Source organism: Rhodnius prolixus, unplaced genomic scaffold, assembly GCF_049639745.1.
Source record: "Rhodnius prolixus isolate KJV_2025 unplaced genomic scaffold, Rpr scaffold_1, whole genome shotgun sequence".
Lineage (NCBI taxonomy): Eukaryota > Metazoa > Arthropoda > Insecta > Hemiptera > Reduviidae > Rhodnius > Rhodnius prolixus.
Genome location: NW_027411581.1, coordinates 44462838 through 44477607, shown reverse-complemented (window position 1 = coordinate 44477607; position 14770 = coordinate 44462838). Strand labels below are relative to the sequence as shown.

Here is a 14770-nt window from a genome sequence, read left to right as displayed (position 1 = left end):
TCCGTAAGTTTGAAGAACAAAAATCTACGCCTTCATGCTTTGCCCAGCAGTAGCAAGGAACAGATGGAATAGAAGAGGTATCTTAAACAGTGTGTGCACTATTGACCCTCCGGGTCTCGGTATCATAGGCTATCTTTCCAAACCTAGAAGAATCTAATCTACCCCTCTAAGGGCAAGTTTAGAGTTCATGCAGATTTTTCACTGTAAAAGCAGTTTTGATGTCCACTAAATACGAAATGTATTGTTTTTTAAATATACTTTTGTATGAGCTGGCTGTATGTATCTGCCATAATCCAAAAAAGGAAATTGCTGGACGTTCAATTTTATATACTGAGGAAAGGTGCCCTCTTGGTGACCCGTTGAATTAAATTACTCTACCATATCAATTTACGAAATCTTTTTTTTTTTTTTTAATTTCCATGAAACTGGTTCAAACACTTTTTAAACTTCGTATTTTCTTCCATGGAAAATTCGGTTAAAAGCATTTCTGGGAGAGGGGTTTCACCTCTTAAGAGCAATTTCTTAAAACACGGTCGAATCACTGTGTAAATGATAAATAATTATAACAAAAATTTCAAATTTGCAGAAAATCTGCCGACGGAAAGTGCCACGGATTTCTTAGGTTTAATTTTTTGTGCTTTGAACTGAATTGTAGGTCATCCTTTACCCTGATATATTTTTATTAATTTTTTTTTTTAAACCACTATTGCAATACATATACTTATTGTGTAATCAATTATTTAAAAAACTTTTGATACCATAAAGCTGAAATGAGATCTCATTTTTACAACTTGCAGAAAAAATGTAATAAGTATAATTAAGTTCCTAACACTTCAGTAATATTATTTCTATATTTTTGTTCCTTTACGAGTAAAATATTGATGTAAATGCTTAATTGATTTTAACATTTCTCCATTATTTGATTGAACATTGACAAAAATAATTAACACTTTCTAATAATTTAAAGTCAAGGTTGGAATAGATTTAAAATTGGAGTTTCAAATAGAGTAAAAGAGGTGCTCTAAAATTTGGCTAATTTCATCCGAAGTCAAATTCTTCACTAATAATTAACTTTTGTTAAATAGCATCTTAAATCAAACCTGAACATTTTCATTCTTATTAACTTCTGATTTAGTAAATTTTTGGTGTCTTCCTTGGGTAGAAAGAGGGCATGAACCCTTTAGTTCTAAAATTTATATTAAAAGTATCATTAATAATTGAATTCTTAGTACGATTAAATTATGTGGAAAATCAGCAATAATTTTAATATAACTCATCATGAAGTGTAGAAAATACATGCTATTGCTGTTTGAGTTTACTATTGTTTTCGACCGTAAAGGGCGTAGCAGTGAAATCCAGGTGAAGAGCTAGAAGGGAATTCATATGACTTTGCTATTTTTAGGGATTTGCCGTGATGTGTTTGACGTCATTTGTTTAGAATGGATAATACTCTTTGTCATCTTATAAGGAGAAGGTGAAGTCGTGGTTGGAACTATCTTCGTTTGATTTCAATATTTCGTAATTGAAACAATTTTACTTGCGTGTGCTTTTTTTTTTTTTTTTTTGTATGTAGCTGTGAGGTCTCACTTCTATCCGCTGATTTACTTATATTTATAGAAAAATGATTAACGTTATTGCAAGTAGTATTGCGAATTCTGGTTTTGTAAAAGAGAATCTTGTTTGCATCTTAGATAATAGACCAATTCATTGGGACTTTGAATAGGGTAGGGGTTCGTCTAGACCTTGCATAGTTAGCAAAAAATACCTATTAAAAAAGGAGGGAACAGCATTCGGAACTGTTAAAGTAACAATATAACAAAAAAGTATTAAAATAATATTTTCTTATCTGCTCTTTACTTTGCTTTGTAGGAGTTGCGATGATTATAAGCAGAAGGTCTTTGTAGAGAGCTTGCAAAATGGATTTTGTAATATAATCACCATTTGAGGTATCCAGTAAAAGGGGATGATGTAATCAGTTGGCTATGATAATGGTCAGAGAAGCAAACATTATGTATAGCAATAATGTAATTTTAGAATAGTTGAATAGAATAGGGAGATGTAATTCATAACAGGGAGGGAAGTTACAGATTCATTGGACCATTTTCTAAAGACTGCCTCCGGCGTAACTTTGCAACGCTTAGAAAAACACATTATTACGTGAAACAATTAACTCTTCCCAACATTATCTTTTAGCGTCCCTAAAAGGAAATACAAATAGGATTGCTCATTGTGCCATGAAGTCTTCTTTGTGCATCTGTCGTCTTCTAATAATTTCTTTTGACCCATGATTATTATATGCGGATTACCTGTAATGTATGTACCTCCCTTTGTTTTCTGTTTGCTCAAAATATTTCATTTGTAGCCGTGGGAATGTGTCATTCTGTTCGAATTTTCTATTACGTCCTCTTACTGCTAGTAAAAGGAAGAATTGCAACTTGAAAAACTTTAAATACTTTAGGCTCTATTTTTAATATTTTAAGTCATTCGGGCTGATATTCCTTAGTTGATTAGTTCACCTCAATCTTACTTCAATTTTCCTCAACCATAAATTATTATTTTACCCTTTAGTTATTATAAGTCCAGTATATCCTTCTGTTAGCAGAAGCAGGATGACATAGGATGACAAAATGAAAGTTTACTTACTACAAGCACTGCAGCCCTAACTGGGTCAGGCCTTCCTCCAGAAGCACTTATTCTTGTCTGTTTTCAGCTTTTCTTGTCTCTGCTCTTATTCCTAATCTTCTGAAGTGCCCTCACAACATCCGATCCCATCTCGATCACGGTCTTTCTCTCAATCTTTTTCCTCCTGGCCTGTTCTGTCATCAACTTTCCAGGCTATCTAGTATCGGGTATTATTTCAATTTCTATGCTATTCTCCTCCTTAAGTAAAGCCTTGAAGTACTTGAAATTCTTGCAGTGTCAGAAATTGCGGCCATTAATTTGCTCTGTGATTTCCGTTCTTCGCTGAATCCTGAATCCTACTTTGTCACCTTTGTTTCTGGCCATTCTTCATAAAAGAAGGTTTAAGTCAGGGGTGGCCAACCCTTGAATAATTTTATGGCTCGCGAGATTGATCCTAATTTTACAAAATCTGTTTATTATCTCCAAATAGAACAGATTGACTTAAAATGTAAATAATGAACTAAAACACCTTTTTGAAATATCAGAATCAAAAATAGATTTTTATAACGCCAATGTCACGAATGAAAATTTTTCTAAATTTAGAAAGAAATCTGGCACAAAAAGTTGTGAACTCGTTTGCATCTACATTCACCTACGAATCGTTTTTTTTCGAAAATAGAATTTACGAATTACAAATCATGCTCGAACAGAACGGATGAAGCCTGCTACATCAATTATGTCGTGCAAATACGCGTTTGTGAGATGAGTGAGAGTTGAGAAACAAATCTCACTAATTAAATAAATTAAATATTCTACCTTCTCATAATAATCATTATTAAATCATCTATGTTTATATTTATGAATAATAATTAAAACAATAATAATAAAAAAATTGAAATGTTTTGAATTTACACTGCAAAAAGTTTTGGCAGTGGGTCCAATTTAATAGACATACATATAATATTTTAAGCTGCCCGCAGGCTTATAATGAATTTCCAATATAATTTTTGTTGGTCACCCTGGTTTAAGTGTTTATTGGCTATAATTTCTAATCTTAAAATTTTTCTAAATTCAGGAAATAAAGCGCTAATGGCAGTTATAAGGAAACGAAAAGTGCCAGGACGAAGATATAAAATGAAAATAATTTCTAATTTCAATCACGGCTTTCTTTTTTCTAAAGACAAAATTTTGTTGATTTGCTTAAGTTAGCCAAATTGCGTACACTGTGATTGTCTAAATTAGTCATATTCTGCAGGGCGATTCGTTCTAATGCAAACAAAATTAAGTTAAGGGCTTTTCAAGGATTTTACAAGTACTTGGTTTTATTAGATATTTACACAAAGAATAATAGGTATTAAAACCTTCAAATGTTCCAAATACTTGTATTTACTTTTGCACACCATTCACAAAACGCAGAGTTTCTAGATTCAAATGATGGGTTAGCGTTGACTTTAACGATAGAACTTCGTAGGAAGGCCAGCAAGTCCGTGGAGGCGATACCATTGTCTTCAGTCGCTAAGTTAGAAGAGAGAGAGAGAAAAAAATGCTTTCAGCCTTTTACATCGAAGATAACCGATACATGAAGCTATCAAAATAAGGTTTCCTATTTTAAGATCTAATACGTATAAAAACTTGGTACATTTTTGTTATTCATTTATGTTATTTTTGCATGTTTTGCATGCGCTTTAATAAAGAGAGGACAGGATAAAATAGAATAATAGGTTGGATAGGTTAAAGTTGGTAAATAAAACATAAATTCATTAACTTTTTTATTAGTAATACTGTTTTAAGTACATTAGTAAGTCTTGTTAAACACCTATCGATGATGAACAGCATAGCCGACTACAAATCCAAGCAATGCCAACATTATTGAGAAGTTCTAAAAACCATTTTAGTAGGTGATTTTCATGAGCAAGCCATTGGGCATTTCCAGCTGCATTTTGTGTTTCATTATCTAGCCGATGAATTTCATTCCTCAATTGTTCTATAGTTTCGGCTAATTTATTTTCTCTACTAATAGTCATTTCATTTGCAAGTTCTGCTATTTTCTGTAGGCGATATAATTTTATTTTCTCATCAACTACGTTAGCTTCAGTTATTTCTAGTTTCGACTTCAAATTACTACATTTCCTTTCTAGATTATATACAGTTGTTCGACATTTGCGTCTTAATTGTTGAAAAGACAGTTGGGATTGAGTTTTGGAATGGCTTTTCTTCATTCTCCAAGATTCTTTTTCTGCAAAGTACATTAAAATTTTTTGTCAGTAAATAGACACAAATATATATTTTAACTAAGTTGAGAGGTGATTTGAGTTGATATGGATTTAGTCAATTTAGTTAAGATTATTTCGTTAAAGTAAAAGCACATTTACTTTTTATTTTGTAGCACAGTTGTAGACTTTATGTATCTTATACTTAAAAAAAAAAAAACCTTAAAAATATTTTTAGTTGTTTAAGTGCACTTTATCCTTCTCAACACATACTTCCCTTTCTTCCTCTCCACGAGCTTGCATCTTTTATAATAAACTCTTCAACACAAAAAATGGTACTTTTCTGTTAGCCGGGCGCAAATGTCGCCAATTGAGAACCAAACGCGAGCCAAGTCAACGGAATAAAAGTCGAAAACGTTCAACTATAAACAAATATTAATGAATTGTAAAGAAAACAGTTTTACCCGAAACTGTTTTTCGCTTGCGCCCAGCTAACGGAAAAGTACCCAAAAAACTTTCTGAACTTACTGAATGAATAAAATTTGCGTGCAATTATCTTACGGCACATCTTAGCTGCATATCACAAAACCACAAGCGCTAGTTCAAAAAGATTGTTTTTATGTTGATTGGGGGAAAAATATGTAATTTTTGTAAATATGTAAAAAGTATGTAACTATTTAAACAGGGTGTTCAGCATAAGACTACCGTTACTTCGGGAAACAATTCTGGGCATCATTTGAAACAAAATAATTTATATAGACTTGCTCGATTCTGCTCCGTTTTATAGATATTTTTAATTTAATGTTTTTTTCATGGTATTACAACTTTTCAGTAAACAGTTGTCTATTTTCTCAAACTATAAAGGCTAAAGCAATTTCAATACGCTCATTAGAAACAATAAACTTATTCTGCGCAAATGCTCCATTTTCTCTCTCAAGATAAATAAAATGTGGTTAATTTTAAAATAATTTTGCTGTAGGGTATCAAGTAATTGTACGGTAATTGTAATTGTAAATGACACTTGCTTACTATGCAATGTAAGAGGCTTTTCTGAGAACAATTTTCCTTCAGCCCAGTCATCGTATACTTCATCTGAAAAATGCCAAATTTATACTGAACTGTATAAATTGTTAGTTAAAAGGATAATTAATAATATTGGTGAAAGTTTTCAACTAGCAATAATCGCACCTCAGGAGACCTTCATTGGTTACGATATTGCCACTGCGCAAGGTTGCTTAATTAAAAGATTTTGCATTCTTTACCCTTATTAAGATAGACCACTGAGTTATCATTTGTGATACAAAAAATAAATGTTTACCATAGTTTAACAAAAATAGAGCGTAAGTTATTTTCTTCACGCACCTTTCTAGGAAATTTATCAAAAATTTGGTAAAGCAGATAATTCATAAACATTTTCTCATTCATATTTAAAATTTATATAGCAGATTTATTTACAATCTGTAAACTGATATAATAAGCAAATTTGGTAATGAACAATTATATTTTAAAAAAGCGATTCCTACCTTGATCTTGGTCGCCAGGTTTATCAATTACACTTTGGATGTTACCTTCGCTCATGTTTGAATACAAAATTTGTGTCTCCGTTTTAACTTTAAAAATCCCTTTTTTTTTTACTGATTACTATTGAATATTTTTGCACATCTGATTAAATATGATAAAGCACAATTTTATTTTATTTTTTAAAAATCTTTATTTGTTTACAATCTGCGAACTGATATAATTAGTAAATTTGGCGATGAACAATTATCTTGAACTGACCATTGCTTCCTTCCTTAACAGGAACACTTCCTCTTATAGGAGGTTCCTAAGCTAATATCTGAGAGGATTACCAGGAATGGACAGAAAGGACTCATTGTTAATATGTAGCTTGTTGAGTGTAACTAGGTTGTTGAATCTTTTGTAAAGTTTGTAGTATTAGGTCACTGTCGAGTGTAATGTAATGTTCTGAAGTTTAACAAAAAAAATAACTTGGTTTCAACGATCGACAAGTGACTGTCTCATATTAGTCGCCTTTCTAAATAGAGTCCAAGGTAGCGAATGCTTTTAAGATGAGATAACGGTTTATTATCAGTATAAACAGTCCGACTGATAAAAATTTTGGGAGGAAATGTTACGTATATTTCCAGGTGGAATCTATGCCAAGGAGGCTTCAGGCAATAACAAATGCTAAGGGATTGCTTACAAAATATTAGGTCTTTAGTTTTGCGTTAATTATAACATTCAGACTGAGTGTATGAATACTTATTTTGCATTCAATAAATTGTTTTTCTGCTTTTTAACCAATTCTTTATGTTTATAAAAGAAAATGAGAGCATTAAATTCATTGTTACTATCTTCGATTTCAGTGCTGAAGAAATAGTCATTCTAGAAACAAAAGTTCAGTAGATAAAGCAAGAAAAACTTAGTGTATGAATACTTTTTTTGACCACTGTATATTTTCAAGTACTGTAGACTTGCCTGTCAATTTTAAATTTCATTCACAAATAAGTTTTGCCTAGCAATTTTAGGGAAACTATCAATCTGTATCCCCATTTTTTTCATCTAAAACCTTGATAGATTCACGTATAACCGTATTGGATTTTTTATTTATACTTTTTGGAACATATTTTTTGTTTTAGATTATGTAAGTAATTTTATTTATTAATAATTGAAAATTAAATATGGGAAAAGGGGAGTGCCGATTGAAGTTCCTGGGTAATTTCGAAATTATTAATATTTTAGCGAATATTTCACCATTTTTGGTCAGTCTAATGTGTGTAAATACGTCTGTGTTATTTTGTGATAGTATTACAAGGTAGAAAATAAGCCTAAACATTAAACAGCAATGATATAATTATTTGTCTACAATATAAGAATGCTTTCATTTCAGTGGATGATAGTATAAATAACCTAAAAATTTATGGTATCGTGTTGAAAATAGTTGAGATTAAAAAAAAATTCACTTTCAGTGCTGCAAATGGTTACTAAGATATCAAAGACTGAACTTTGTGAAGTCAATGAAAAATGATTAGTCAATCTGAATACATATTTTCTGTAATTAATACAGGAATTATTGCTACAAAACTTTTATTTTTAGCTGCAGAGAATTAAAATTTTGAGAGTCATACATTATTTTGTGGTGCGAATTCAATCGCACGGTTTCATGCTTATTTTAAAGTAATGCCAATTTTTTTTTTTCAGATGGGGCCTAAAGTCCAACTATCAAACTAGATGTAGTAAACAGGGCCGGAAGCACAAATTACAGTTTTTCCAACAAATAAAAACTAGCTAAACTCGGGATTCGAACTGGTGACCTTTCACTTCAAAATCCACGCCTCATTTTCCTATTCCAACACGGTTTCATATATATAAATGCTTAACTATGGATCGTGGCCTCTCGGGAGAGTATTGGGAACTGATAAATTAATTCACTCATTAACATTTTAATAACAAGTAAATAAAAAAATCAAGGATGAAAAATTACTGCCAATTTCAGTCATATTTTGTATTTTTTATTATGCTGAGCTTTTGACCAAGGGACTAGGTCATCTTCAGGGCTAATTGACAATGTAATATTTTACAACATTAAAGGGTCGGTGCGTCTTCTGTCTTGTCTGCATATGGACTCTCGGCATAATAAAAAAATACAAAATATGACTGAAATTGGCAGTAATTTTTCATGGTATTGTAGCAATGAATCAGTCACCAAAAATAATGAACAGAAAAAACAAGTTTTTTTTGGTATACTACAGTAACTCGCGAACGTTCAGCAATTAATGGGGATATATGTTGTAGTGATCCAATCAAAAGTATATGCAAATGAAATATAAGTTTGTTTTACTGTGACAGTACTCCTTCCACTGGAGTTTAGGTTTCGCCCAATTGCACAGTGTCCATTAATCTTTCAAATAGTAAATTTTAATGGCTTTAAAGTTCTATGTTTCATACAAATTAAAAACATACTTAGGAACTTATTTGCGATTTATTTTAGTTGAATTTGTACTCTAAAATGTATAAGTGGCTAAATCACGCTAAGAAATGTGAATCCGAAAAAGAAGAAACCAAAGCGACTTCGAGTACTTCGGAAAATAAGTCGAAAATACAAAAAGAATTATAAAAAGGTTTATTTTTAATACTTATCACTATAAACAACAACCGCTTTGTTGAATCTGCAAAGAAACTTTGGTTAATGGAAGCATGAAGCTCAAAGAATTAAAAAGGCATTTTGTAACGAAACATCCTACCCACTCAAATAACACTATATTCAAATATATTCATAGTCGAATATTTTGAAAGGCTTTTGAGAGATTCAAAAAAAGAAAAACTAAGTTTTAAAAAATATGCTTCAGCCCAGGAAAAATACTTATTAGCATCCTACGAAGCATCGTTTTTAATAGCAAAAGTGAAAAAACCTTTTAAAATTAGTGAGGAAATTTATTGCCCGTGGCAGTTTAAGTTATTGAGTTGATTCATAGAAAAAAGTGTGCAGATGTACTGCGTAAAATTCCATTACCAAATGATACAGTTTGTAAAAGCATTAGAGAAATTGCTGAGGACTTGTTTCAACAATTAATGGAAAGAATTAAACAAAGCCCAAAATTTGCTATACAGCTTGGATGAGTCTACAGACATTCAAGATTCAGCTCAATTGTCAGTATTTGTACGATATTGTCATGATAACAATGTACATGAAGACTTGCTATTTTACCGGCCATTGGAAAGTCATTCAAAAGAGAAAGACATATTCTTAAAAGTGGATGATTTTTTTAAACAAGAGAGATTGGAATGAGGTAACTGCTTTGGTATTTGATGGTGATGCAGCCATTAAAAAATGTCGGATTTATAGGGAGACTTAAAGCAGAAGACCACACTCAGTGTTACAAAATGCGATTAAAATAATCAATTTTATTAAAGGCCGGTCTCTAAATAATTATATTTTTGCTAACTCATGCTATAATATGGGATCTGATTATAAAAGATTATTATATCATACAGAAGTAAGATGGCTCTCGAGAAGGCGAACTCTAAAACGATTAGTTGATTTGAAAAATGAAGTAATTTTGTTTTTATTAAAACTGTCCGGTAGGACAGTTGTATAAGGGTTGACCATCAAAAACTGCACGAAAAAGCGTAACGTTGAAAAACACCCAACTTTGACAATTTTTTTCTCTTTTTCTATAAAAGATAAAATTCCCAAATTTTCTTTAAATCTTACTCCAAACCCTCCTTCATAACTGTAATTTTTTTGCAACCACCCAGATCTAATAGGTTTCGAGAAAAAAGTTGCCGAAAATGAGCAAAAACCGCTTTTTCAAAAAATGTTCTTGTTCTTGTTCTTCTTCTTGTTCTTGTTCTTGTTCTTGTTCTTGTTGTTACCTTTTTTGTAAACAACGTAGCGCCTAAACGCGTGAACCGATTTTCATGAATGAGGTGTCATTCGATTCGGAATTTTATGTAGATGTGCCTTTTGGGGGTCTCGACCCTGTACATCGTATGGGAGAGGAGTTAGCCCCCTTTATGTAAGGCCCCCTCCAAAATTATTATTACTAATTACTCTGTAAATCTTGGCCCGATTTTGATAAAATTTGGTAGGATGATAGGGTTAGGGCTCCCCTACGTAACATTAAAGCGGCGATCAGCTCTTACACTTGTTAAGGGGATGTATAGGAATCGTTTCAAATTATCGACACGTGAACCGATTTTCATGAATGAAATGTCATTCGAATCGAAATTTTGTACAGATTTGCACTTTAAAAGTCTCGACGCCGTGCCTCATAAGGAGGGGAGTTTGCCCCACCCAAATAAGGCCCTTTCTAAAACTATTATTACCAATATTTCTATAACGCTTAGTTTGATTTTGATAAAATTCAGCTCGAATAAGTGGTTAAAGCTCCTCTACATTGCTGATGCTCTTGCACCTACTAAGAGGAAGTACTGCAATCGTTTAAATTATCAATGAGTGAACAGATTTAAATCAATGAATTGTCGTTCGATTAAAAAATCTTTGCCTCTTTGCCTAGAAGTTCTGCAATCGCAGTTTATTTTTCTTACTCCTCTTAAAAGGAAGTAATGAAATCGCAGTTTAATTTTGCTATTCACGCACAAATACCTTCCTATGTTATTCAAAACGCTTTTTCAAGAAAAGTTGTTACTGAGGATGGTTTGGGGGACCTTAACGATAATCATTCTTTAAAAAGATCTCTCTAGTGGTAGTTACGGTTCCGACTTACCATCTTATCAGGTTATAATGATAGAATTGCTTATTCCAAATTTAAAAAAATCTGTAAAGCAGATATGTAACTTTGTAAAATAGACAAAAAGGAAAATCTATCCAAAAGGTACAAAAATCTCTTTAACAAAAACTTACAGTTTAAAATGTTAAGTATAAGGGTTGATTAAACGCCAAAAGGTACACAAATCAGCAAGCACCCAAAATTTCATTAATTCTTCATTAATATTTAAGTAATTTTACTGCATTAATATTCATTAATATTTTTTAGAATTTATTAGATGTCACAGACCCTTATGCTGGCCATTTTCGTCTACAAAATATTTGTTCAAGTAGCACTGTAGATTGACTGTAATATCTAGTTATTTATAATAATCAAACTGTTAATTACAGGTTAAAAAGGAAAACGTTATAAAAAATAAAAAAAAATTATGAGGCTAAAAAATTCAAAACTTTTTTTTATAAAAAAAAATGTAATATGTAAAATAAAGTAAATAAGATATGTTATTTTTAGGACAGCTAATTATTCCAGTATTTTACTATAAGTAAAATTAAATTAAAATAGAGAAATCAATAATTGTTGTTGAATAATCTACTTGTTATAACTGTGTGTTATTTGTGCTCTCGAATATTTCGGTAAGACGAATTCAAGACAGTAGCCTACTCTAACTTTGTCTTTTTCTACTTTAACATGCATGTACATATGTGTGATTTATCATAATTATAACAAAAAAATATTATAAATGAAGTGGCCAGCATAAGGGTCTGTGACATCTAATAAATTCTAAAAAATATTAATGAATATTAATGCAGTAAAATTACTTAAATATTAATGAAGAATTAATGAAATTTTGGGTGCTTGCTGATTTGTGTACCTTTTGGCGTTTAATCAACCCTTATACTTAACATTTTAAACTGTAAGTTTTTGTTAAAGAGTCAGATAGTAATTCTGACTATAAACAATTTTTTCACAATGACATTTGGCTTTGTAAATTATGCTATTTATCACATATTTTGAGAAAATAAATAAACTAAACTTGTCTCTTCATGGAGAAAATGCTAACATTCTCTATCTGATAAATAAAGTAAAAGCATTCATAAAAAAAATTAATCATTTGAAAAACTAAAATAGAGAGAACTACGAAATGTTTAACAATATGAGTCACTTTATTATTGATTATAATTTAAGTTTAACCTGTCTTCAGGAACTACAACAGATTATACTTGGTCATTTGGACAACTTAGGAAATCAATTTCAAAAATATTTTCATACAGATAGAATCTAATCAGTTTGATTGGGTATTGAAACCATTCCTGATAGAAATGGATCAAGTACAACTTTGATCAGTAAAGGCAGAATTTGCAGAACTTTCTGCTGATGCTAGTTTTAAACTTGAATTTCCGAAGAAAAGTTTTGCAACTTTTTGGATTGGAGTTAAAAAAGAATATCCAACAATCTCTGACGAAGCATTGGGAGTTTTTTTACCATTTGTCACGACATGCTTATATGAATCATCATTTTCAACTTTAACGTCAATAAAAACAAAGTACCGTTCTAATATAAAAAATATTGAAAATGCTATGAGATCTTCAATAACAAATATTTATCCCAGATTTAATTTACATATTGCGTGAAAATAAACAAGCACATCCTTTTCATTAAAAATACGATTTTAACACGAAACATTTCTAGTTTTACAATAAAAGTTTATTTGTGATAATTTAAAATAAAATTTATATTTGCGTTTTTTATTTTTAAAACGGGTTGATATTGATCAAATCAATTTGATTTGATATTTTAATTGCTTTTATAATTATCAATATTTTTCAAAATATATAAGCCCAAAATTAATATACGGTTTTTAATTTTTACAAACTTCAATTTTTTCTTGTTTAAAAAATTCGAGAATAAATTTAGCGGTTTTACGGCCTGATGTTTTCATAATATGAGCTTATATGTATATACAATCATATCCAAATATGTTCTTAAATCGACTTATAACCTAATCATTAGGGGTTAGGATATAATAAAAAGGTCAGTAAGAAATTTTTACTTTAAAAAAGAGTCGCGGTCGCAAAAAGTTTAAGAAGCACTGATTATATATCATTACATACGTAAATATTCCTGAAACTTGGCATCCATTTTATTCGGTACTGGTAAAAACTGGTTACCAAAAAGATGTAACATTCTTCCACCATTTGAAATTTGTACAGCTAACTTTTCCTTTTTTTGAATTAACCACGTTTTTAATAATTTACAATCATCTCTTCAATGTGTATTTCAAGTGCAGCTGTAGTAATGACTGCATTTCAATGTATGGACTTGTACGAGGTGTGTTCAAAAAGTAACGGGAATTTTTAAATTTCGCGGGTTTGGAGAGTCTGATTGTAAATTTTTTTTTTTTTATTATGTTGATACACATGCCCCTGAAGTACGATAAAATTTTCAGTAATATTCATTGTTTACTTCTTAAGTGGCAGCCGTTAAGGTTAGACGTGTTTTTCGAGCTTGGCGATTTTTGTTTGTTAAAAAAAATGGATCAAAGAATTTGTATTAAATTTTGCGTAAAAAATGAAATAAAGTGTGTGAAATGTTAATAAAGGCATATGGTGAGTCTGCTATGAGTAAAACAAGGATTTACGAGTGGTATAAGCGTTTCCAAGATGGCCGCGAAAACGTTGAAGATGACGAACGACCTGGACGTCCAAGCACATCAACAACCGATGAAAACGTGAAAAAAGTGATAGAAATGGTTATGAACGATCGCCGAATCACAATCAGAGAAGTCGCTGATGATGTTGCCATATCAATTGGCTCATGCCATGAAATTTTTTCGGATGTTTTGGGTATGAAACGTGTGGCAGCAAAATTTGTTCCAAAATTGTTGAATTTCGAACAAAAACAGCGGAGAATGGAAGTTGCTCAAGAGTCACTCAATGAAGTCGACAACGATGCGGATCTACTGAAACGTGTTATAACAGGTGACGAAACATGGGTTTACGGATATGATGTCGAAACTAAGGCTCAATCGTCCCAGTGGAGGCATTCTGGATCGCCAAGACCGAAAAAGGCTCGACAAGTGCGGTCGAATGTGAAGGTTATGCTCACTGTGTTCTTCGATTTTAATGGCATAGTGCATCATGAATTCTTGCCACAAGGTCAAACAATCAATAAGGAGTACTACCTACAAGTTCAACGCCGTTTGCGTGAAGCAATCCGAAAAAAACGCCCGGATTTGTGGCAAAACAATTCATGGATTTTGCACCACGATAATGCACCTGCTCACACTTCATTGCTTGTTCGTGAATTTTTGGCCAAAAACAAAACTTTAACGATGCCCCAGCCTCCATATTCGCCAGACATGGCTCCATGTGACTTTTTTCTATTTCCAAACATAAAGAGAACATTAAAAGGCCGTCGTTTTACAAGCATAGATGACATTAAAAGCGAATCGCTGAAAGAGCTGAAAGCTATCACAAAGATCGAGTTTCAGAAGTGTTTCGAGGATTGGAAAAAGCGCTGGCACAAGTGTATTGTATGCGAAGGGGACTACTTTGAAGGCGACAATATTAATGTAGATGAATAAATAAATATTTTTTTCAAAAAACGAAAATTCCCGTTACTTTTTGAACACACCTCGTATTACATCAGCAACCGAAGCAGCATAAAAACAGTTCTTCACAAACCAAAATAGCGAAAAAAGAGAAC

The 14770-nt window shown here is 31.6% G+C and overlaps 1 protein-coding gene and 1 non-coding gene across 4 annotated transcripts; both read right to left on the bottom strand.

The window, feature by feature from the left end:
* Positions 1 to 4374: 4374 nt before the first annotated feature.
* LOC141460278 (uncharacterized) lies at positions 4375 to 13301 on the bottom strand. Of its 3 annotated transcripts, none has more exons than XM_074140115.1 (3): positions 13177 to 13301; positions 5858 to 5924; positions 4375 to 4858 (listed from the first exon to the last, which is right to left on the bottom strand). In XM_074140115.1, the coding sequence occupies exons 1-3, from the start codon at positions 13258 to 13260 to the stop codon at positions 4431 to 4433; spliced, it is 579 nt and encodes a 192-aa protein (XP_073996216.1). In that variant the 5' UTR covers positions 13261 to 13301; the 3' UTR covers positions 4375 to 4430. The 3 variants fall into 3 exon arrangements, with proteins under 3 accessions (XP_073996216.1, XP_073996226.1, XP_073996236.1); XM_074140125.1 differs by having other exon boundaries at positions 5862 to 5924; positions 13177 to 13288; XM_074140135.1 differs by lacking the exon at positions 13177 to 13301 and adding an exon at positions 6356 to 6494 and having other exon boundaries at positions 5862 to 5924.
* On the bottom strand, positions 5919 to 6065 carry LOC141446417 (U4 spliceosomal RNA). The gene has a single exon (XR_012453705.1). It is a non-coding gene; the product is annotated as a U4 spliceosomal RNA (small nuclear RNA).
* Positions 13302 to 14770: the final 1469 nt, after the last annotated feature.

Bases quoted from the DNA above. Each gene is read 5' to 3' on its own strand.
- LOC141460278 (XM_074140115.1), bottom strand. From the start codon at position 13,260: ATGGTGGAAGAATGTTACATCTTTTTGGTAACCAGTTTTTACCAGTAC. The intron at 5,925-13,176 runs GTATGTAATGAT...GGCATTTTTCAG, and splicing joins CAAGTTTCAGGAATATTTAC to ATGAAGTATACGATGACTGG. The intron at 4,859-5,857 runs GCAAGTGTCATT...TGTACTTTGCAG, and splicing joins CCTCTTACATTGCATAGTAA to AAAAAGAATCTTGGAGAATG.